Source organism: Neopsephotus bourkii, unplaced genomic scaffold (genome assembly GCF_033783945.1).
Source record: "Neopsephotus bourkii isolate Nb327-2 ecotype Australia unplaced genomic scaffold, CSIRO-AGI_Nbou_v1 NB_1792, whole genome shotgun sequence".
Classification (NCBI taxonomy): Eukaryota; Metazoa; Chordata; class Aves; order Psittaciformes; family Psittacidae; genus Neopsephotus; species Neopsephotus bourkii.
In genome coordinates this window covers 8,438,691-8,461,713 of record NW_026902266.1, presented here as the reverse complement: position 1 = coordinate 8,461,713, position 23,023 = coordinate 8,438,691, and the positions used below count along the sequence as shown (strand labels likewise).

General features: G+C 35.9%; 1 protein-coding gene across 1 annotated transcript in view; it reads left to right on the top strand.

Moving 5' to 3' along the window:
• Positions 1–22,204, top strand: part of OTOG (otogelin) — a 98,858-nt gene extending 76,654 nt beyond the window's left edge. Inside the window, exons 39-54 of the mRNA XM_061380423.1 lie at positions 367–587; positions 1,484–1,622; positions 3,714–3,908; positions 4,803–5,015; positions 5,818–5,922; positions 6,299–6,409; positions 7,615–7,716; positions 8,181–8,279; positions 10,029–10,069; positions 11,185–11,260; positions 12,483–12,661; positions 13,427–13,531; positions 13,966–14,085; positions 15,417–15,462; positions 19,718–19,797; positions 21,061–22,204. Of these exons, the coding sequence (XP_061236407.1) occupies positions 367–587; positions 1,484–1,622; positions 3,714–3,908; positions 4,803–5,015; positions 5,818–5,922; positions 6,299–6,409; positions 7,615–7,716; positions 8,181–8,279; positions 10,029–10,069; positions 11,185–11,260; positions 12,483–12,661; positions 13,427–13,531; positions 13,966–14,085; positions 15,417–15,462; positions 19,718–19,797; positions 21,061–21,261 (2,033 nt within the window). The 3' untranslated portion in view covers positions 21,262–22,204. The remainder of the gene's footprint in view (positions 1–366; positions 588–1,483; positions 1,623–3,713; positions 3,909–4,802; positions 5,016–5,817; positions 5,923–6,298; positions 6,410–7,614; positions 7,717–8,180; positions 8,280–10,028; positions 10,070–11,184; positions 11,261–12,482; positions 12,662–13,426; positions 13,532–13,965; positions 14,086–15,416; positions 15,463–19,717; positions 19,798–21,060) is intronic.
• The last annotated feature ends 819 nt before the right edge of the window (positions 22,205–23,023 follow it).

Sequence of the window (23,023 nt, the reverse complement as noted above, 5' to 3'; positions counted from 1 at the left end):
TTTTCTGATAACATTTACAGTTACATGAAGGTGCTTTGTGACATTTTTAAAACTACATTTTTATCTAGTGCTTGTGCAACTGAGAGGTGATGTTTGTGTGCCATAGCTGGTCTATCTGAACAGCTTTTTGATATGGAATGTATTTCCATTTATAGATGCATCTTTACTTTTGCTTTGCTTAACTTGTCTGAATTTTGTGCATTTTGTGATCCTCTGAAGAACTTTCTACATTTGTTGTGGCTTGTGATAATGTCATGTTATAAAAGTTTTTTATAAGCTATTTATTTGTTTGAATATGCCACTTCAAACATACTTCAGAATGAATCGTTCAGTGTTAACCTGTTTTTTCATTCTGATCATACACAGGGGTTTGTGATAGAAGCTTGGAAAATGATCTGATGCTACCCAACAGGACAGTTTTAAGCAAAAGTGGTGCTCCAACGACTTTTATAGACAGCTGGCAAGTGCCAGACACATTAAAGTATGTCGGAGAAGACAGGCATCAGGAAACTAATTGCTCAGTCATGGACTGCTCAGAGTGCTTAAGAATGGTGTTGAACCAGACCTTCAGCAGCTGTCATCCTTATGTATGTTAACTATTTCGGAAGCTTACACTTCAAGAGAGATGCAGTTCTGACATTTTTGTATACTTTATAATTTCATTAATGTGAAACTACATGCAACCACATTTATGGAATGAAATATATACTTTTTTGTATCTACAGTTGCAAGGTAAAAGATACTGAAGACAGTGGTAGCTTTGTGGGAGATTTACAATATGCAACTCACACTTTCAGAATACATTTATATATCTGATAATTTTGACAATACCATCTATTTTATAAATTAGTCCCAGATAATTCATTTGTATCAATATAATGTAGAGCAAAGTAAAATAAAATACTTTTAGGATTTCATTCATCCTTAAGATTTCTGTAATTTAAGTAGTTCCAAGTTGCAATAGGTAATTTGAGAGCCTGCATTCTCAAGGGCTCTAGAGACAGGGAGTTCCAGCTTAGAGAGATGAGAGGGTAGAACAGACCATTTAAAGCAAACCTAAAGGAAATAACAAACTTGCAGTGTGCAAATAAAGTATTCATTTGTGATCATATGCGTACATTTACCATTTCACCTTTAGTATATTGTTGAGTTTGATGAAGAGGAGGCCAAAAATAGACAAATGCAGAGGTAAGGAAGAACAAGGAGCTATGAGTAATCATGCCTTCTGTTGGGAAAACTATTAGCTCTTGCTTTGGCAGTTCTAAGAAATGAAACTGCAGAGTATAAGGAAGTCACCATTTGGGAAGCCTTAAATACTAGTAGGTGCTCTTTGTATACCAGTGAAGCCTGATGACCTCTCACTTATTATGAACCAAGAACTTTTGGCTTCATTTTTTGTAGCTGATATTTTAAAAGGTCAATCTTTCACCTACCTAGCAGGGTCTCAATGAAGGTGCAATATTTTTTATTTTTTCTTTGTTAGGTTCCACCTGAGCTATTCTGTGATATATGGGTTCAAGACACTGAGTACATTCGAAATCCATGCATTTCTCTAGCTGCCTATGTGGCAATGTGCAACAAATTTAATATTTGTATAGAATGGAGGAGCTCTGATTACTGTCGTAAGTATTCTGCATGTATGTGTACCTCTAGTGTTCAGAGACAAAATTTGCCTTATATAAAGTTACTGTAAATTGAAAATACCAGTACTCCTTGAGTCCTCATGTACTTTGGAAGTCATGATTGAGATGATAAATTCAGAGATTTTTCTTACGATACAGTTGAAGGCAGTGTGCAAAAGGTATCAGGATCATTATAGCCATTTCATAAATGGAAAAAGTAACCTTGCTCAGAAGCCTACCTCTGGCTTATTTTGTACTTAACTGTAGAAGCCAAATCTTCTCACTTGCAATGTAGTGTTCATTTCTATTAGCCATTTTCCACTGATAAAACCTAAAAACCCAGAACTGTTTGTGGAAAGGAGGAAGCCACAGAAAGCAAGTTCTGTGGTGCTTTGAATTGGTGATATCTGCTTGCTGCTGCTGCAGAAAGCTGTGCCTTTGGCAAAAGCATTAGAGAAATTAAACACCTTTGATATCAGATGCAAGGTAAGGAGTAAAATCTGAGAGCTAAAGTATCCTGGTGGAAGTCACCCCCCATAGCAGCATACTAAAATGTAAGGCCAAATGTGATTTGTAGTTGTTAGTGAATAGAAAACGTGGATTACAGCATCGCTTTATGGTGTCAATGATCACTGAGGAAAAGCCCTATACAGTGATGACATAGGGATGTCTGTGCTTGAAAAGGGAAAGACTTATTGATGAAATGTGGTCCCCAAAACTAAGAGAACTCACTGTGCATATAAATCGTAAGTGATGTCTATTTTAAAGTGATGTAAGGTGTGTATGCATGTGCAGACAGTGTGCAGGCATATTGTAATGTCCTGCGAATAGTTACGGAGTCTAAAGCTTAAAAACAGTAAATTAAAAAAAAATCTTCAGTTTGTATGGATTTTATTAGAAAATAACTTTAAAAAGAAATATTACAAAATATACCTGTAAACATAGTTATCTATTCCATTCGTTGTGAAGGGACACATCACTCTTGTACCACAGTGACCTCTGGTGGTGCGTGCCCAGTAAGGAAGAGCCATGCAGCCGCGTGGATTTTGTGGTCATTAAATGTTGACTTGATATACAATGATTTTTAAAAGTCCGAGTTCCTGTATTTAGAGGGCTGTAATACATTTTCTGTAGAGTATTATGGCCATTTTTAGTAGTGAAGAGCTGGATAAAATCAGCCTCCTCTCCCAATTAATCTTTGAAGTCTAAACTGGAACCTTCTTTATTTTTGAGCAGACAGACCTGTTGTGAACTGGATTTTTGTCATTACCATGATCCCAGATGATACTGCTGTATAATTTAAGCATCATTAAATGATGAGTATAATATATTTTGGTCTTCCACACAACCACACCATTGGCATTTGTGATCATTCTCTGCCATATTTATGCAGCTTTAATTACAGTTTTGAACCAATGAAAAATCATGTTAAGTTTTCAACAACAAAAGCTAAATCAAAATGAGATTTTTTTTTTTATTTGTGTATGTGCTCATAACATGCCAATGAATTTACATTAGTAAAGAATGAAAAATTTAACTGTGTTCTTTGGTTTGAAAATAACACAGAAGAGATTAATTAATGTGGATGTCTATTAAACATAGTAAATAATTGATCCCTTTCTTTATTATTTCGTGGTAAAAACTGCTAAGTCCTCTTTTACATATATGTTTTTGTAATTAGCAAACCTTTCCCCTTTACTAATTACTTCATTTTCTTTAGCCACTGCAAAGTATTCAGAATGATTCAGAACACTGCATTATTAACCCATGTAGTCTAACTTACAAATGTTTTTGAAGTTTAAATTACTTTACATCAACACTGTTGCATGATTTGATATCTCTACTGCCAAAACGCAAACTGAAGCCTAATGAAAATGTTGTTACAAGAAGAGGAGTAAAAGCCCATGCAAGTTCTGTTTGTTTTAATTTGTCATGTAGAAGTTAACTGCTCTGCATCGATGTTTTAGGCTGGTAGATCCAAGTGAATTGGCAAGGACAGGAAACTGACAAGAATACAACAGTATCTTCTCTTAGGTATTGCCTCGTGTGATTACAATTTCAGAATGAGTGATTTGTTTATTTCCTTCCTAGCGTTCCCCTGCTCTGAAAACTTCTCCTATCGGGCATGTATAGCTGCTTGTGAAGTTCCAGATAGTTGTCAGAATAACGAGGTTGTTTCTCTGGACTCAGACTCCTGCTCACTGTTGACAGAAGGCTGCGTCTGTGCTGGAGGGACCATCCTTCACCGATCTCACACTGCTGTCTGTATTCCTGAAGAAAAATGTGGTATATGTGGATGTGATTTTCTTCTTTATTATCTGCAAGTTGGTGGTCAGATACTTGATTATTAATAAGTTGAGTTCTGGCCTGATGTTGTATGGGTTCTGCATATGTTATTCAGTTGAGGACTTTAGGTAGTCAGTAAACTTAAACTGTACACATGGACAATCAAGGAATGTCCTTATGAGACAGAATTTTGCTCACCTTCTCTCAGCTAGAGGACGCTTTTTAAAATCAAAGCTTTTTGCTTATGTTTATGCATTCCTAGCATTCTGCTTATGTTAGTTTGACTTTTCTCTTAGCCCTTTGCCAAGGGTCCAACCTGTAAAAAGTAAATGACATTCAAAAGACACGTGGCAAGAGTTAATTACAGATTTTGAATAATACATGTATATGCCCTCTGTTCTTTCTGGAGCATTGATATGTATTTTCATTACAATTCTGCCTGAACATATCTAATTATGGACCAATTGGACCAATACTTAACACTAAGTACATAAACTTTAAAGATGCAGTTTATTATGAATCAGATTGCATAAAGCTCTGTAAATTAATAATAGTTTTGATGTGTGTGAAATAAAAAAGTAACATTTTCAGATCACTGGTTTAAAAACAAAAAGGACTGGATAGGGATTTTAAGTGACTAGCCTTGCAGGGGCAACACAAAGCAAAGTGGAGGCCTTGATCCTCTGGGGGATATTGAGTGTCTTGCTTTCATAAACAAACTTAGACTCAGATTGTCTCCTCTTTCACTTTTTTTGTGGGATGATGGGGATAGGTGATGCCTTTAACACTCTGAGACTTTTATACTTCATAGATCCACACCCACTGTGGAAGAAAATGGTGGTCAAAATTTAAAGTAAAAAGAAATTACTTCCATTTTCTGTTGTCTTGATCTAGCTTGTACAGATAGCTCAGGAGCACCTCATGCAGTAGGTGAGATCTGGAAAACTTCTTTGAGCGGATGCTGTATGCAAAAATGTGTTGACAGTGACACCATTGTTCCAATGGAGTACGACTGTTCAGATATCCACAACTTACACTGTCAGCGATTTGCAGAAGTGGCCTTGCTTGTTCCTAGCAATGAGACATGTTGTCCTCAGCAGATCTGTAGTAAGTATGCCTCAATAATTGCGAATGCTGCCTGATGGAATTTGCAGACATCCTTTCTCTGAAGTTTGTTTTCTTGTTACACATCCTACTTTTGAAGTGAATGAAAAACTTGGATTTGAATTTACAGATTATGTAGAAAACTGTAAAAACTTAGTATTATTTGGCTCAGTATCCTCAATAGCAAGGTTTTGGGAGAATGGTAAAGGGAGGGGACAAGATTTGTAAAGACTGAAATAGCACTGTGTTTGTCTGGATATGAATTGTGTTTCAGCTGTACAGGCTACTGATTTATTTTTAATGTTCAAATACCAATAAATGATACACCTAATTCCAAGAAAAAAAGGATCAGGTGATTGTTTATCTAATTTGCAAAGTGAGCAGTAAAAAAAGATATAAAACCTTTTTTTTTTAATCCTTATTTAGATTAGAAAGTCCATCTTTATAAAAAAATTGCAAGCAGTTTTTATGTTTTGACCATCTGGGATGATGTTGCAGTGACTTTTCCATGGGATATTTTATATGTTATACTTTAATATTTTATTTTATTATATTTTATTTTACATTCCCACAGGGACTCAGCTCTAGTTTAACTTTGCCTCCATGGAGAGTGTTGCAGTGCTAGACACTTATGAATACTGGCTCAGGGTTTTTTGCTGGATTCTTGTGGTTTTCATATGCATGTTGTTATTTGGAGATTTGGGTTATCAAACTGCAAATACTGCTTGCCATTGCTCTACTCAACTTATAAAATCATAAGATAATTTAGAAGGTTTCTTGTTTTTTCTTTCCCTTTTCATAACAGTTTGTAATCAGAGCCTCTGTGAGCCCTTAATCCCTGAGTGTAACGGCTTGGAAAAGCTGGTCACTTACTACAGTGAAGAATCCTGTTGTCCGAACTATGTTTGTGGTAGGTTTCTTTTCAAAAGATGAGAAAATTCATCCTGTAAAAGATACTCAGTAAACTAAACAGTTCAACTTCGAAGTAAAAAGGTAGTTAGTGTAGACTCATTGTTTATATGGCCATTTATCAAATTCTCTTTCATTTAAAAGCTCAGGGTTGGTCTGTGCCTCTATTTGAGCAGATAGAATGATGAAGCAGATGAATGATGTGCATATTGGTCAGGCAAGAATGTCTTTGCTCTCTTGCAATACAAGATAAACTTTTTTTGAAAACTTCTTTGTCGTATCTCTGCTCTGCACTGCCATTTGTTAAGGGTATAGCATAGCAAAGGAGGAATGCCATATTTGCTATACAGAAATACATCTTTTGTACCGTTTTTCAGAATGCGATCCAGCAAAATGTGGACCAGTGGAGCAGATGCCAAGCTGTCGAGACGACCAAATGTTAATTGCTGCTCGGGTGGAGAGTACCTGCTGCATTTCCTATATATGTGGTACAGTATCCTGGCTGTTTGAGACTATAAGTGTTTTTGCGTATGCAATGATGTCTACTAGTATCTTGTTAATTAAGGCTCCTTATACTTTCTTTAGCTCTCCCAGCATAGTAAGGCTTGAAAGTGGTTAAAAAAAAAAGGACATTAATTTTATAAAACATAAGAAATGGCAACAATCACCAAGAGTCAAAAGACAGCTTTGTGCAACTCAGTAGTTGGGTCTCGAGTGGTGGTGGAGTCCATGGATGAGGTAGTTGAGGGCTTTTGAGAGACTGTCCATGTACAGTGCACGGACATTTTATCTGAAAAAAGGCTGAAGTTGTATATGCTCTTGCTTCCTATATCCTGTTGTATCAGCTGTGGCCCATCTTACTCAATGGTAAATATCCCATAAGAGACTATTATACAAATTTGTTCAGTTCCTTTGTGGTTTGGCCTAAGACTGGGTTAGATAATAAAATTGCACTTTTAGCATCAGTGTAGTTCTCATGTTACCATATGGGGTTTCTGATAATAATGTTATAATGAGGTCCTATTGAATTTACTCTGGTTTTGTCTTTTTGCCCATAGATATCTGTGAATTGAAGGCTGACTCATCTTAATTAGCTCTTCCATGTGCTAAAATTTGAGCATGAGCAGTAATAGAAAACTTGAGTTACACTTCTGCTATTTACAATGATCAGGGGGTTACTTTGATCATGTGGCAGTGATGTACTGTGTTTGGCTCTTTGTGGTGTGCATAACATCCTTCTGTCCCTTTTTTGATAAAATGAGTCTTTGCACTGCGCGTATCAGAAAGTACCTGTTGTGGTTTTCATATGTGTTCAGGTAGGAGATTAACACAGGAATCACAGAAGATGCCTCCTACTGGGAATCAAAGATCCTATGATTCGAGCAGAAGTACATTCCTGAAACCAACAGTATGACTTGGTAGGAGAGAAAATCTAGCAAAATTTTTCATAACAGAAAGGCAAAGAAAGCCCTGTTTGTTGTGATCCATCTCACAAATAGTATCTTCATTCTTTATAGTAGGAAACAAAGAAAAGGGAAGCTGTACTAAAACTAGCCTCTTGTTTAGGGCTATAAGGAATGAATGCAGAGCATCTCTGTTCTCTTTCATATATGTCTGCGACAAAATTATGGGCATGCTTCCTAGGAAGTGGTAAAATTTCTTCCTGTGTTTTTAAATACTTGTTTTTTTCCAGCATGTGGGGCTTGCTCTGATCAAATACCCAAATGTCAAGAAGGAGAAGTTCTTATTGTGGATGGCAACGCTACAGAGCGATGTTGCCCTACATACCACTGTAGTAAGTTTGACTTAATTTTGATATTTTAAGTAATAGAGAACATGTCAAATTTTGTAGTTTGGATGTTCGGGCTAAAAATGGTGGCTCAGAGAGATAGTTCCACTTGTGCATATAAGCATGCTATCATCTGTAGTCTTGAAAGATTTTACAGGTAATATCTTTAAAGGTAATATCTTTATCATGTGCCTAAAGCATTCACTCAATATCTGTATCATAAACAAAAATGAATACTTTCAGGCCACAAATTATGGAGATTTATAATTGCTTTAAGTATTGCCTAGAGTGGTTGTACTTCACGTTACTATTATGGCTAATGTTTGCATTTAGATTATTGTCTTTTCAGTTAAGATATTTTCTAAAAGTATTTATTATGAATAAGTAATTTGCTATCTCTTGATTCATATTTCCCTTTGTCAAAATATGACAAACTTGTGTTTATTGGACTTTCTTTTCCTTACTTTTAGTTTGTGAAACACATCGTTGTCCTGAATTCAAATGTATGCTAGGCATGTCTTTGGTGGAGGTATGGAGCCCAGAGAAATGCTGCCCCTTTCGGACATGTGGTAAAGTGATTGATTTTCATTATAGTTAATTAGACAATAAGTCACTGACAAGAGCTTTGGACTCTTGGGTTTAAGTCTTGTTTCAGGCAACTATACCATTGTGATCTGTTCATGAATAAATTATATGGAAAAGTCATCTCACAGTACAGAACTTCCTAATCTGCCTGTTTTGTTTTTTTCTTGCTTCACGTAGGTGATAGTATACTGTAGGATTTGCCTGTTCTAACTGGGTCATTTATCATTTTGAAAATTTTGTAAGAGTTAGTGTATTAGGGTTGCATGGCAAGGTTTTGGTAGCAGAGAAGTTACAGGAGTGGCTTCTGTGAGAAGGTGGTGGAAGCTTTCCCCATGTCAGTTAGAGCCAATGCCGGACACTCAAAGATGGAGCCACTGCTGACCAAGGTTGAGCCCATCAGTGACACTGTAGCACCTCTGGAATAATGTGTTTAAGAAGGGGAAAAAATGTTAGCATGACAGCAGTTGCAGCCAAAAAGAGGAGTGAGAATACATGAAAGAACTCTGGAGACACCCATGTTGGTGCAGGAGGTGAGGAGGTGCTACAGGGCCTGGATCAGAAATTCCCCTGCAGCCCTTGGTGCAGACCATGGTGAGGCAGGCTGTGCCCTGCAGCCTATGGAGGTCCATGGTGGAGCAGGTATCCACCTGCAGACCATGGAGGACCCTACACCAGATCAGGATGCCCAAAGGGAGGCTGTGACCCTGTGGGAAGCCCTGGAGCCTGGCAGGACTTGTGACCATGGGAGGGGGACCCACACTGGAGCAGTCTGCCCTGAAGGACTGCACACCATGGAAAGGACCTGCACTGGAGCAGTTCGTGAAGAACTGCAGCCTGTAGAAAGATTCACATTAGAGAATTTCATGGATACTTGCCTCCTAAGGGAGGGTGCCCACACTGGAGCAGGGGAGGAGTAAGGAGTCTTCCCCTGAGGAGGAAGGATTGGCAGAGCTAATGTGAAGAACTGACCACAACCCCTATTCCCTTTCCCACTGTGGGGAGGAGGTAGAGAAAATCAGAAGTCTGAAAAAAGGGAGGGGTAGGGGTAGGTGTTTTAAGATTTGGTTTTGTTAATTATTTTCCTACTCTAATTTGATTGGTAATAAACAGTGACAGTAATTTGTGAGTGATTTCTCCCTGTCCTTACCTCAACCCACAAGCCTCTAGTTTTATTTTCTATCCCATCACAATTAGTTAATTATTTATGGCTAACCTCCCCATCCCCCCCCCCCCCCCCAAGCCAATAAAAAAAAAACAAACAAAAAAACAGACCAAAAAAAAACCCCCACAAAACAAACCAACAAAAACACCTAAGGCTCACAGGTCAGGAATTTGTCAATTTAGAAAGACTGTAATGTATCATACATCTCTGTGATGCCTTAAACACAATTCTCCATTGCTTTATATTGATTGTAACAACTGTCACTGCAAGGAGACTAGCAACTAGAATGATCATGGTTTTTTTAATGCGTTCAGGTGGATTGCAATTTATACAGTGTTGTAAATTGTTGTAATAAGTAAAGGTGGTCATAGAAGCTCGTATTATTTTTCAGGATGGAACAGAAATCAAATGTAATTCTGAATTCCCCAGATGGGTTTATTTCAAAAACCAGCAGAATTTCTTCTGTGATGACTTGTAAATCTGGATTTTTCTACTCTCTTTGATGTTCTGTTTTAAGGAAATAGCATATAACTTTCTAAACTGTTGTTTCTGTTATTGTATTTTGTTTTAGAATGTGCATGTGAAACAATCCCCAAACCTCAGTGCAAACTGGTATGGAATTAATCTTTGTCAGTATTTTTTACTTAATTTCTTAATAAATCTTTCTCAGCATCTTACTAATAGTTTTATCAGTGAAATATGAAATGCCATGTCATTCTACTTTTTATTGCTTTACAAGAAGATAAATCCATTTTTAAGAAGCTAGTTAAGTTTAAATATCTTGCAGAATAAAATGGCAGTATAGCATTGATATTTCTGGAGATTTTTATGACTATATCCTGCCCTGAAGTATTTGTAGGATGAAACTGCTTTTGTGCTGCAGAGGGTGAAACTTTTTTTTTAAAGGGTCAGCAGTAAGTGCATTTAAAGCATCAGTATTTTGTTAATATTATTTGTTATAGAGAGTATGTTAAGATAGATCATGCACTTAGACCACTGACAAAGCAGAAACTGTGTTTCATTGTGACTTGTTCTGCATTGCAAAAGTGCTTATTATCATTGCTGGGTTAAGTTCTTGGTCAGTACTGGGTATACTTTTTGCTTGTCATTACTTTATGGAGAAAATAATATTTAAATGAGAATAATTAATAAAAATTACGATTTGGAGTCCTAGGAAGGAACTGGAAATAGTATTTCTTTTTATAGAAGAAATTCAAAATATTTTGTAAGCAAGGTTGTTGTTATTACTTTCATTTCATAGATGGGCATAAGGAATCAGGACTTGCAGAAAATTAGGAGAAAAATTTTAATATGCATACATATAAATAATAAAAGGAAAATAAAAGTACATTTGTGCTATTGTAATACTATTTCCATCAAGATATTACATGAAGGAATACATTTCAGGGATATGTCTGTACAAAAGCAAGCCATTTATTTTTAGGCCTCCCATAGTCTTTTCTGTCCTAAATGTCTGCTGTACTGGCACCAATAAAAATTCCTCTTTGTCAGGTGTAAAAAAAAAATGAATTCCCATTTGGTTGTCATTGCCTAATTAAGTGTCCCTGTGGCTGATGAAAATGGATTCAAAATAGATTTCTAGGGGCAAGAGACAGTGCTATTCAAATCCTGACTCAAAGGTGTTTTAAAGAAAAAGATCATACAGATAAGACAACACAGTTGTTTCACTTATCTTTTTTTTTTTTCTTCTTCTTTTATACACTTAGGGGCAGAAACTTCAGAGAGATGATCAGTTTCAGAACAGTACAGAAAATATCTGTAACTGTGTTAAATATAAATGCGGTAAGTCAGAAAATTATTTAATTCAAATAAATAACCTTTCAAGTACTAAGGTATATTAGTCATTATAAATCAGATGTTCACTTTGAGCATGTACAGAGGAGAAAAGGGTTGACTGACATAGTTAAGAAATAGTGTAGGAAAAGGCAAGAAAATGAGAGCTTCGGCTAAATACTTGATTGATTATGGCCTGTACTTGTATTCTATCAGTTCCTGCAGCAGGAGGTCTGTGCAGGGAAATAGCAGCATTTTGGGCAAATTGGTGTTGACCGAGCAGCCTTCGTTTTGCTCAGCTGAAGTAAGGACTCCAGCAAGAAACTAAAACATGCACTCAGTGTCGAGTGTATGTCCCCATTATTCATTAGGGACTGTAGTGGTAGGACAAGGGGTAATGGGTTAAAACTTAAACAGGGGAAGTTTAGATTGGATACAAGGAGGAAATTCTTTCTTGTTAGGGTGGTGAGGCACTGGAATAGGTTGTCCAGGGAGGCTGTGAATGCTTCATCCGTGGCAGTGTTCAAGGCCAGGTTGGATGAGGCCTTGAGTAATATGGTTTAGAGTGAGGTGTCCCTGCCCATGGCAGGGGGGTTGGAACTCGATGATCTTAAGGTCCTTTCCAACTCTAACTATTCTATGATTCTATGATTATGGGATTTCTCAGGAGCTGGTGGCATGGTTAAGTGCTTTACAAGATCAAGAATAGTGTTCAACACCATACAAATTCATCTTAAAATATGCCTAATAAGATCTGTGAAAACTCAGGAAAGAATAATTCCTGTGGCGGACCCAGTTGGCCAACAGAGTTGGGATTGTCCGTGTCTAGATTTCTACAGCAAAGATGTATACTTTTGAGCTGATTATCCTCTGTGCTCTCAGTAATCACTGGGGAGAAACAGGTATTTCTTAAATACATTTCTTATCATAAGCAGACTTACAAAACAAATCAGTTGAAGAAGCATGCACTGTCACTATGGTGGTTCAGCTAATACAGTATTACGTATTTATTTAGATTACATGCATGGTTATGTTTGAAGTAATTTGGTAATTGTAGTGAAGCATTAGACTGCTATTAAACATTTATATGTGCAAACCTGACCCATAATTGTTAAAGAGGTAGGGTAGCATTTTTGTATTCCTGTTTTGCTGTTTAAAACATTTTTTAACGGAGTTTTGATACCAAATTGACTGTCCTGAGCGCTCTGCTTATTTTTGTGTTTTTTTGTAGTGAGAGACAAAGTTTGCCTGAGTAATGAGAGAGGTGTGCTGCTTCCTGGACAGACAATCATGGAGCATGGCACAGATGGCATTTGCCATATTTATCATTGTACTAATATGATTGATCCCTCTACCAAATACTACCGAATAAACCAGTCTTCAATAGATTGTGCTGTCAAGTGCAAAGCTGTAAGAAATTCAGAATTGTAGATATGTATATTGTGACAGGTGGTCTTAAATTTCATTTGTGTTTGTTGAGTAGCTACATTCATAGGAACAAGATGGAAAGAGTAATTGTGAGATCTACCTGTATGCTACTGCATTTCTGATGGAAGTTTATAAAAGTCTCACTCCCTTCACTTTCCCCCTACCCCATGTAAATCTTATAGAAACTAAAGTACACAGTACACTGCCCAACTGCATCCTTACATTACTTCAGCTGTATTCACAAACTGGTACAAACTAATGGCAGACATTAGCATAATCAGAATTAGGAAGAGAATAATTATAAATAAAACAAGAATTCTAAATGTGGTGAAATCAGCTTTATAAAATAAAAAATGATAGGTTGTCTTTTTACAAAGTATGATTGCCATGGGAATATATTATATAGATGACTGTCTAGCTATGTACTTACTTGATTTCTAATGTGTAGAAAGTAAAAATTTCAGTGGTTCTTGAGGCTGTAGTCTTGCATTTGAAAATGGTAGTAAGGCCAGTTCATTCTCTCAGAGTTGGGACTTTTCCCCATTTGCTTCAATTAACATCAAAGGTATTTTATAAAGGTTTCATGAATGTAGTGTGTACAAATGTAAACTATGTGATTTTGAAAGTTATTTAAAAAACATCCCTAAAATCAGATAAAAAAATAAATAGTAAATTTGCCTATTGCAGTAATAAACGTTAAGCTGCAAGACAGTCTCATACAAGGAATAACCTATTTGATTTTGGCAGAACCAAGTCTATCAGCCTCCAAAAGATTTATCAACTTGCTGTGGTAGCTGTAAGAACTTGTCTTGTCTCCACACTTTCAATAATGGCACAGTTTCCAGTTTTAAGGTAAGTCTATACGTCTTACTCCCTCAAAATATTTAGAAGTAAGAAAAAAGTATGTGATACTGTACATACGTGGCCGTATAAAATGTGCAAAGAAGAGATTCATTAGGTGAAATACTAGGAATAGTTTTGCATGTGCACAACATTAATTTCTTGGAGAGCCAATCATATACTTGTCTATGAAGATTAAGGGATTTGATATAGCAGAGAATTATCATCAACTTGATTATTTTAGAATCTGTTAACATTTTGTATTTAATGGACTTTTAAGTTGAGTACTTCAACAGAACTTTAACATGACTCTAAATTATATATTGCCATAACTATTACCTTTGATTCAGACAAGATCACATTCAATGGAATTGTGTTATAAATACTCACAATACTTTTTTTGCTAAGTTGCTGAGTAAGGTTTCTGTTTTACAATTTTTTAACAGCCTGGTACTGTTTGGATTTCAAACTGCATCAGATACGAATGCATTAACACAGAAATAGGGCCAGTTCTGGTTTCCTCTTCAGTTGGCTGCCCCCCCTTCAATGAAACTGAATGTGTGAAGGTCAGTGTTTGATACATTGTTTGCATGATTTATGTTTGCATGAAAAGATTAACACTGACAAAAGATGTTTTTACTGGAAGAAGGGAGAATTTATGAATTCTTGCAATGCTTGCATTTTTGCCCAGACATTTGGAGGTGAGAGGCTCTAACTATACACATGTAGTGTGCCACCAGACTTCCAAGTTACACAGCTGTGAGACTTCTTCTTAACCTCAGAAAATACTTTTTTTCATAGAGGCTTGTAGTGCCAAAATAATCCTCATACAGCTGTCTGAACTTGGATGATTTTCTGGCTTGGACTTTTCCTTTCTAACTGATTTTCTGTGTATAGCAGTTTGATTTGTCACAATTGAATATCAGGAAAACATTTTCCACAGTCAGACATAAAATTTTGTGGACTAGTTTTGCAGCAGAAGCAAAAGCTCTGTTTGAATTTGCAAAATGAGATTAGACTAAATGTCAGAAAATGTGGAGAGGCCACATCTCGTATTACTTTCTTTAACTCTACATGATGTGAATGGGAGGATACTTTTCTTAATGAATGATGGTGCATAAGCAGAGAACAGTCCTAAAGAAACTATCTGGGTGTAGTTCTTCCTTGCAGATAACAATGTATTGGTTCTTCAGAAAGTCTCAGTTATATAGCAGGTGAAAGGCTTTTTGATGTGGGTATCAAAAATTGAACTCTTCCTCAATGTACCCTTGTGAGAGCTTTTGAAAAAGCTATTCTTCCCACAGTGCTTTGGGGAGTGCTTCATGCTACAGCACTGAAGGCAGAGATGGATCTCCTCTATGGGGAGTGGGTGACTTCTCATTTAGATGAGATTTCTTCCTACTTTGAATTCAGAATCAGGGGGGTTGTGATTTTTTTTTTTTTTTTTTTGTGATTGTCATAGAATCATAGAATAGTTAGGGTTGGAAAGGACCTTAAGATCATCTAGCTCCAACCCCCCTGCCATGGGCAGGGACACCTCACACTAAACCATGTCACCCAAGGCTTTGGCCAACCTGGCCTTGTCAATATGGCCTCTACAAGAAGTCAGAATGATGGAGTTGGACTTAGCACAGTCATTCACTCTCCAAATGTGGGAGCTATTTTGATAGCTGGTGATGTATAATGGCATCCAGTAAAAGCCACTTAATACTCACTTGTGGTAAACAGTCAAGTTAGATCATTAACAGCCAAGCTTTCATCCATTCATCTGCGTGCAACATTTGTCTGAATAAAGTTGCAGAGCTTTATCTGGAAGATATTTCTAGTAGTGCAGATATACAGGCATGAATGTTGGAAAAAAATCAAGTTTTTTCCTCTTTATTTCTTTCTTGGTCAGGTTGGAGGCTACATTGTGCCATTCTTAGAGGGATGCTGCAGAACATGTAAGTGATTAATGACACTTCCGGCCTCACAAGTCTGTCTGATTTGTTGTTACCTTGGAAACTAGGTTAATTCTTTCCTGCATGAAAGCTTGATTCACAAATCCCAAAGGCCATTCTTAGTTTTACTCATGTAAATACCAGTGAAACTGGTGGAGTTAAATCAGAAGAAAGCAGTTTAACACCAAAGGGTTTACTCCACTGAAAATGATTGTGGCTGGCCAAGTCACTAAAATTGCTACCTCGAGTATTTTGTAGTTCTTATGTAGAACTCCTCAAAATACTAGTTACTGCATTTAGTATAATAAAATATACTGTGTTTTCAAAGGACCTTAAAACATGCTTTATCTACATTCATATATTTAGTAAAAGATTGATCTATGCAGTTTCTAAGTTGATACTGTAAATAATTAATTGAATGTAATATAGTCTTAGATTCCATTAGTATATGTAGTTTAGATGCTTTCAGGAAATATCTTGTAAAAGAATTTATAGTAAAAAAATCTCCCTTAATTGATTACCAAGATATATATTAACATCTATGAAAGCTAATGAAGGTTATCTGGAAAAAAAAATAAAATATTCCTTACAGAGTAGGTTCCAAATATGCTAATCCTTAATATAAACAAGAAATAAGTACATTTTTTCTTAACATTGGTACATAGCTTAAACATTTTGGCTGATTGCAGGAAGCACTTAGTCTAGGGCAGATACCTGACCTGAAGAAATTAAGGTAAAATGCTTGAAGATGACAATGTTATAAATAATTATAAAGGAGATTTTATACTGGACAGTGTAATGTACTATCTTCTAAAAGGTGCAAATATCTCACTTTGTTTGCACAAGAGGCTGGAGTAGTGACCTAAAAACCAAAGACAGTGGGAAATAAATTGTGGGAGAGAATTGAAAAAAGTGCAGGTATCTCTTGCTGCATGCAATGGAACTTGATGTGACTACCAGATATGGTACCGTGTGCACAGTTACTGCAATGGGATATATGTTGCAAAGTGGGAGGTGTTTTTTGGTGTTAATCACTATGTATTACATTTTGTAGTACAAAGTTTTTTGAAACTGTGGAAGATTTACCTGCTTTTTTCCTTCTCATCACTGTGAGGGGATGGTAATATCTCTTCATGTTTTTTTTACTCCGATGGACCTGTGTTTCAAGCACTTGTCCTAGTTCTGTAGCCAATTCTCCATAGGCTCTTTGAGATTAGTTTTTGATTATCTGACATTATCCTTCAATGCCTTAGCAACCATATAGCATGGCTTCTGACCAGTTTATTAAGACCATCAAAAATCCATTAAGCTACTTTTCAGCAAGGTAGAAGATCTTGCTACTACAGGTACAGAAAGATCATAATCACACTTTTAAATAGTGAAATGAAAGTAAGTTATTAATCTGAGGCATGCATCACAAAGTAAAATTAAACCCTTGAAAAATCAGTGACTTCAGAGGTACTCAGAGAAAATGACACTATTTCTTCCTTGCAGCCCTAAAAGACAACTCAAATTTAGGTATCAGATTGTTTTAGTTATACTAATGTAGGTCAGATTCTTCCTGGTTTTGACGTTAGGCTTAGTAATGTAAATAGTATCTGGAAATGGTCCTGAGCTGCTGGCACAGTGATCCCTGCTTGAGCAGGGAGGTAGGATCAGATGACCACCAGAGGTCCTGACAACGTCAGCCATTCTGTGATCCTGTTAAAAGCTTGAATATTTTTCTCGAATATGCTAAAATCTAGTAATTCCAAAATGTTTCATACTGATAGGGAATCCTCTGTAACATGTACTCTGTTCAACATGTAATATTCTTACCAGGTTCTTCAGTGTCAATGCTCCTCCCATTCTCTGTTAGTCCAGTCACACCTACAGCCTATGCTAGCTGTTACACAGGTACATTTTCCTGGAAATAAGTACGACCAATCCAAACAGCATCATTGTTGATTTCCAACAATGTACTCCCTGATAGGAATGTCAGGTTTCACGTTACCCAATTATGCCAAAAGCTGCAGTGTAGCGTAACTGCTCATGGTTCAGAGTGGCTCAGATTTTGGTTTTATTTTGTTTTTCATTTTGCACTGTGTGGGCAGTGCATTGTTGTTAGCCAACAATGTACTGTTGTAGTAAGCACTCGTGTAGTCTTTAGCTTGCTGCATGTATAAAATTGCCATGTTTAAAAATGTTTTACAGTGCTGTAAAACATTAAGACTGATGGCTTTGCTTGTTAAAGCTTATTCTATAAGCAACATTTTCACTGATGATGTATTGTATAGTTTTGCTTCCAGTGGCATATACAGTAGAGCAGCTCATTTCTTTCCCATCCATAGTTAGGACAGTATACTGAAAATAACTACCCTGTGTTTACTCCATAAAAGCTGGAGATTATCTTTGTTCTTCCTAATAGAGTATGTTAATTTTCTGAATTGTAACATGAGTGCAATTGTTTGGCATTTGTGAAAATATCCCCCTATATTTCTGTAAGAAATATGACAATAATTTTGTACATCACTGATATGTCCCTCATTAAATTACACTTATGACTCCAGGAGTACTACACTGAAATCTATACTATTGCATATTGACATCACTTTAGATGACAGCAGTGTTACAAGTCAACCCAAAAACTAAGCAAGGATTTTCAATTGTACAGACTTTGAAAAGACTCTCATTGTATTACATGTATAAGATGCTCACATATTTTGTAAGGTTATTGATGGAAAAGTTTATTATGTGGTAGAGCTCATTAAAAGCCACTGGACACTTAAGTACATGCATGGAAATGCGTTCTAATCTGTTTCTTTGAGAGATGATGTACTTCCACTAGGGCCTGGATGAAGTCATACCCGTAGCTGCACTGAAATCTCCATCCAACATACTATGTACGATGTAAAAGAAGAAAGAACATGAATAGGACTGTGAGAAACGTGAAATAATCATAAGGTTTGTATTTTCAAAGACAATTTTTTCCCAAGACTTCTTCAATTTTTTCCCTAAGCATAAGTTCAATAATAGTCGAGCAGTAGCCACCCATTTCTGATTGTATTTATTTGCTTCCAGAAGATTGACTGCTGTGCTTTCTTTCATGCTCTAGAAACTCTGCTATGTCTAAAAAAAAGTAGCAGGCTCACATATTAAAAAAAATAAAATAGAAAAAAACAAACTCCAAAACCCAACACAAAAGATGTTCCTCTTTGGGAAGCAGTATTACCTGGTTTGACAGTGATTAGAGCAGGGAACTGGACATCGCACGTCAAGATATAATAAACCTCTGCCACAGTTCAGTATTGGGTATTGGTCAAATCAATGAGCCTTTCATTGCCCTTGCTCTTCTGGAGCTAACAGTATTCACCTTTTGTTAACAACTTTGAGGTTTTTGGCTGCAAGAAAATGCAGCTTTCCAAGTGGAGAGTCATGTAGGACTGCATAATAGTGTGTAAAATCTGCTGTTGAACCCCGTGGAAGCTGTTATAATGAAATGGTCTATTCATTTCTCTTACAGATCTGCAATGCGATGTGGCTTCTCCAGCAGAGAGAGGATCATCATAAGAAGATACTGTACTTTCTGTTCTCTTAACAGCTGAACTCTACACTAAACTTTGCTTTTCTTCAGATGATCATTATTCGCTTCTGAAGTTTAACTCCTCATTTCATTTACTGATTTCTTATCTTCTTTATTTCACCCATTTGCTTTGTACATAGCTCTGTGAGAAAAGTTGTGGAAATAATACTAATAAAATGTAAATTAAAAAATTCATTTGATTACTGGTGTTCTTTTTCTTATTTACTAAATACATACAGAAATGTAAAGTTATCTGAAGCCCTATTCTTCATCAGCCTCTGCTGTTAAGTGTTCGATTTAACTTTGTGTATGCCACTGGAATGCAACTGCTGCCATTAAAGCTTGTTACAGTTATTTCATAGAAAATGCATTTTATGCATTATTAACAAGCCGTCTCTCAGGGTGGTCAATCAGTTTTACAGTATTCTTTTAAAGACAGTGGACTTTCTCTTAAAAGCTTCTGAGTGAAGAATGAACCTTTTATAATTGTTATTGAACATATCAGAGATACTTTAATGAATTAAATAGAATAGCTTTAAAAGCAATGCAATGTATGTCACTTTGACAGAGTGCAGTGATGGATTGAGTATTTTCTTCTTTGTGTTTCTTGATGCCATAAAATGTTCAGGAATGTTCTTGTCACTGAAATGCTTAGAATTTTGAGCTAATATTTTTCAACCAATACCCATTTTGCAGGTAAGGAAGATGGAAAATTCTGCAAAAAGGTGACTGTCAGGATGACTATTCGCAAGAATGACTGCAGGAGTAACACACCAGTAAGTAAATAACTATCACAATTCTTTTTAATACAATAGAAAAAATACGAGAAATTAAAAGGAAGGAAAAGGAACACAAATACCACAAAGCTATTGTCTACATTTTTCTTTCAGCAAGATAGAGGTTTCTGTGTTTCATAGAGCTGTTTTACTGTTACACTCCACTCTCAGCAATCATCTTCTCAAATAATAAGAGCAAGGGGATGTGACTTCTGCTTTTGTATGCATTTAGGCATACAAAATCATGCAATTATTACATGCAAATTGAATGTAACTTTCAGTGACATAGTACAGATAAAATGGCTGCAGATGGGCTTAATTTTCATCTGTTTAGGGAAAGTATTTAAATGCCAACTTCATGAAGAAAACAGTCATGGGTCCTGAAGGCTTGGTGTTTGTATTTTTTTAGACAGTAGCACGAGCATACTGTGAAATGTGCAGAAAGAATGAGGCACTATCTGTGTATCTGCTGAGGGATTTACTGTAGGAGCACATCAACAATGTCCTGCTAGGCAGTAAGGCAGTGTGGGCAGCAGCAAGGCTATAGGCAGGCATCTTATGTGAGATGTGTAAGAGCACCTTGAACAGCTGTAATAAAAGAGAACAGGGAAACAGCTGTGACATCTAAAATTACTCTGGAAGTACATTTTGTACAGTAAACCATTGAGCAGCCAGCAAATTTACTTTCAGTGTCTCACTGAACAGAAATACAAATCCTGACTATTACACTTGAAAAAATTATCAGTTTATATGACTGTTTCTGTTACAGTCTGTATTACAATTTTGATGTCATTAGTAACAATTTCCTTTGCCTTTCCAAAGGATTGACTTTTTATATTCCTCCTTAGTGCTACCAGTATAATAATACTGCATCAGTGTATCACTGAAATAAATACTGTAGGGAGTTTTGGAGAGACTGTTTGGTGCTATGTTCAAGCTAATGCTGTTATGAATACTTTAAAATCCAAAACTGAAGTTGTTTCTTCATGTCTGTTAATAGCCAAAATCTGCTGTTACTGAAATTGATGGTAATGTCATCATTCATCTCAATAAGATGATAATTATGACCTACCTGTACAACATACTTCGGAGTTTATTACTCAGATATTGTGGAATTTCCTAAGGGGTAGAAGAAATAACTCCTAATTTTCCACTGCTTTGCATAGGATATGGGTGCCTCATATCTTTGAACTTCACTGCGAACTCCTAACTTTATTTCATAGCTGCTTCAATCCGCTGATTAGTATTTATATTTGTTACCAGGTGAACATTGTTTCATGTGATGGAAAGTGCCCCTCTGCAAGCATTTACAACTACAACATCAACACATATGCAAGATTCTGCAAATGCTGCAGGGAGCTCGGACTACAAAGACGAACTGTGCAATTGTATTGCACCAGTAATTCAACCTGGGTCAGCTATTCAATCCAAGAGCCTACGGATTGTTCTTGCCAATGGTCTTAAAAAAACTTGAAAGAAAGCAGCAAGTCCAGCTGTTCCCAGTATAAGAAAATATGAGCAGATTATCTGTTAAAAATATAATACCAAATCCACATAATTTTATCAATTTAATGCTAAAAGAGTAAAAATATTTTTGGAGACTTCTAAATTTCAGAAATTTCTTTTTCATTATTTGTATTGTGATTTGTCTTTTTGTTCATTCACAGGGACTGCTTAAGAGTTCTTGTGATACGTGCCAACTTAAAAGGTGATTTACGTTAGCAATTCCACAAGAGCAAGAACACCTTCTATTTTGTTGTGGAAGGCTGGCCCACAGTTTGTCAGGCACCCAATCCCGTTTTAACTCATTGACCGACTTATCTGGCAGCAGTTCCCTATTTTGAATAAATTGCAATTGTGCAAATACAGTCAGTGTCTATTAAAAAAATGCTTGGACAACATGAGGTGAATTTTCAGTTTAAATCATATTCCTATTGCAAAGTAAAGCACGTATAAGAAATTCATTTAAAGATTTTTTATTTTTTTTTTAATCAGAGAAATATTGTCAGTACTGATAACTGTACTTAATATTCCCTGGTAATAATTTCAGTTTTTCCAGCACATTTTGTATTGCAGTGAAAAGCATGATGGCAAATGTAGTTTATGAACAGACAGGTTATTGTTAGGCTATCTAGATTAGCCATTAGTATTTCTCTTTCTGCTAAACAATATGACACAAACTGAAAATACACAGATTTAACAAATGAAAACCATTTTACATTCCTTTATATATTCTATCTATAGAATATACATATATTTTCTACAGATAGAATGTTTAAATGAAAACATTCTGCTTATGAAATGCACCACATTTAAACTGGTTTTGTAGGAGAATGAACTTCGTTTAACTGTAATTTTAAAGATGTGAAAATTTGTTAGGAAAACAAACCAGAATTATGTGTCTGTCTAAAAGAAAAAGTTGAAAATTTTGGTCACCAGTATAGTAGATTGTACCTTCTTATGGCAAGTATTTGGTATTGAAAATGTACAATTTTAAGGCTTGAAAGTTCAAAAGCAATTTTGCTTATGAACTTCAACAATTAACATTTTGTCATAATGAACTTTTTTCTTCTTTAAGCTAATGTTCCTGTTTATTCTTTTCCAATGATTGCCACCAATATGCAGCAAAAATTCAGTAGCTTTTATTTTGTAGATTTAAATTATAGATAGCACATAGTGATATATTTGAGATCCTATAATAGAAAATAGATACCAACATAACTTCTTAAAAAGCTGCTTGTCTGCAGTTAATCCAAAGAAAAATGTGTTGTTAAAATCAATCATGTGAACATTTTGATTCTAATTTTGTATACTGTACATTTCATACTTACAATATCTAATAAACAACAGGAAGTCTTATTTTGTTACAATTATTTTTTTTATCATTGTTAAAGCTGCTTACTATCATGTGATTCAACACACAGTGTTCAGTAATTCCTTTTTCAGCACTGCACATGGTTATTTTTAGGGTTTGTTGCTATCATGAGTACTGGTGATCTTACAGTACAGCAAAGAAGACTTGCATATGTGTTTTTGAAATTTGTATGTTTTTTTCTCATTCCTTCACAGTTCACTTTCATCCTCAGAAATGCAAAATTTAACTATAATCAATTTATTCAAAAGTTGGAAAACCATTGCTCATCAAAACAAAACAACACATTTCTGACACCAAGAGTCAGAAAGGCTGTTTGCTCTGAAAAAACTGGGGAAAGGGGTAAATTTCTGC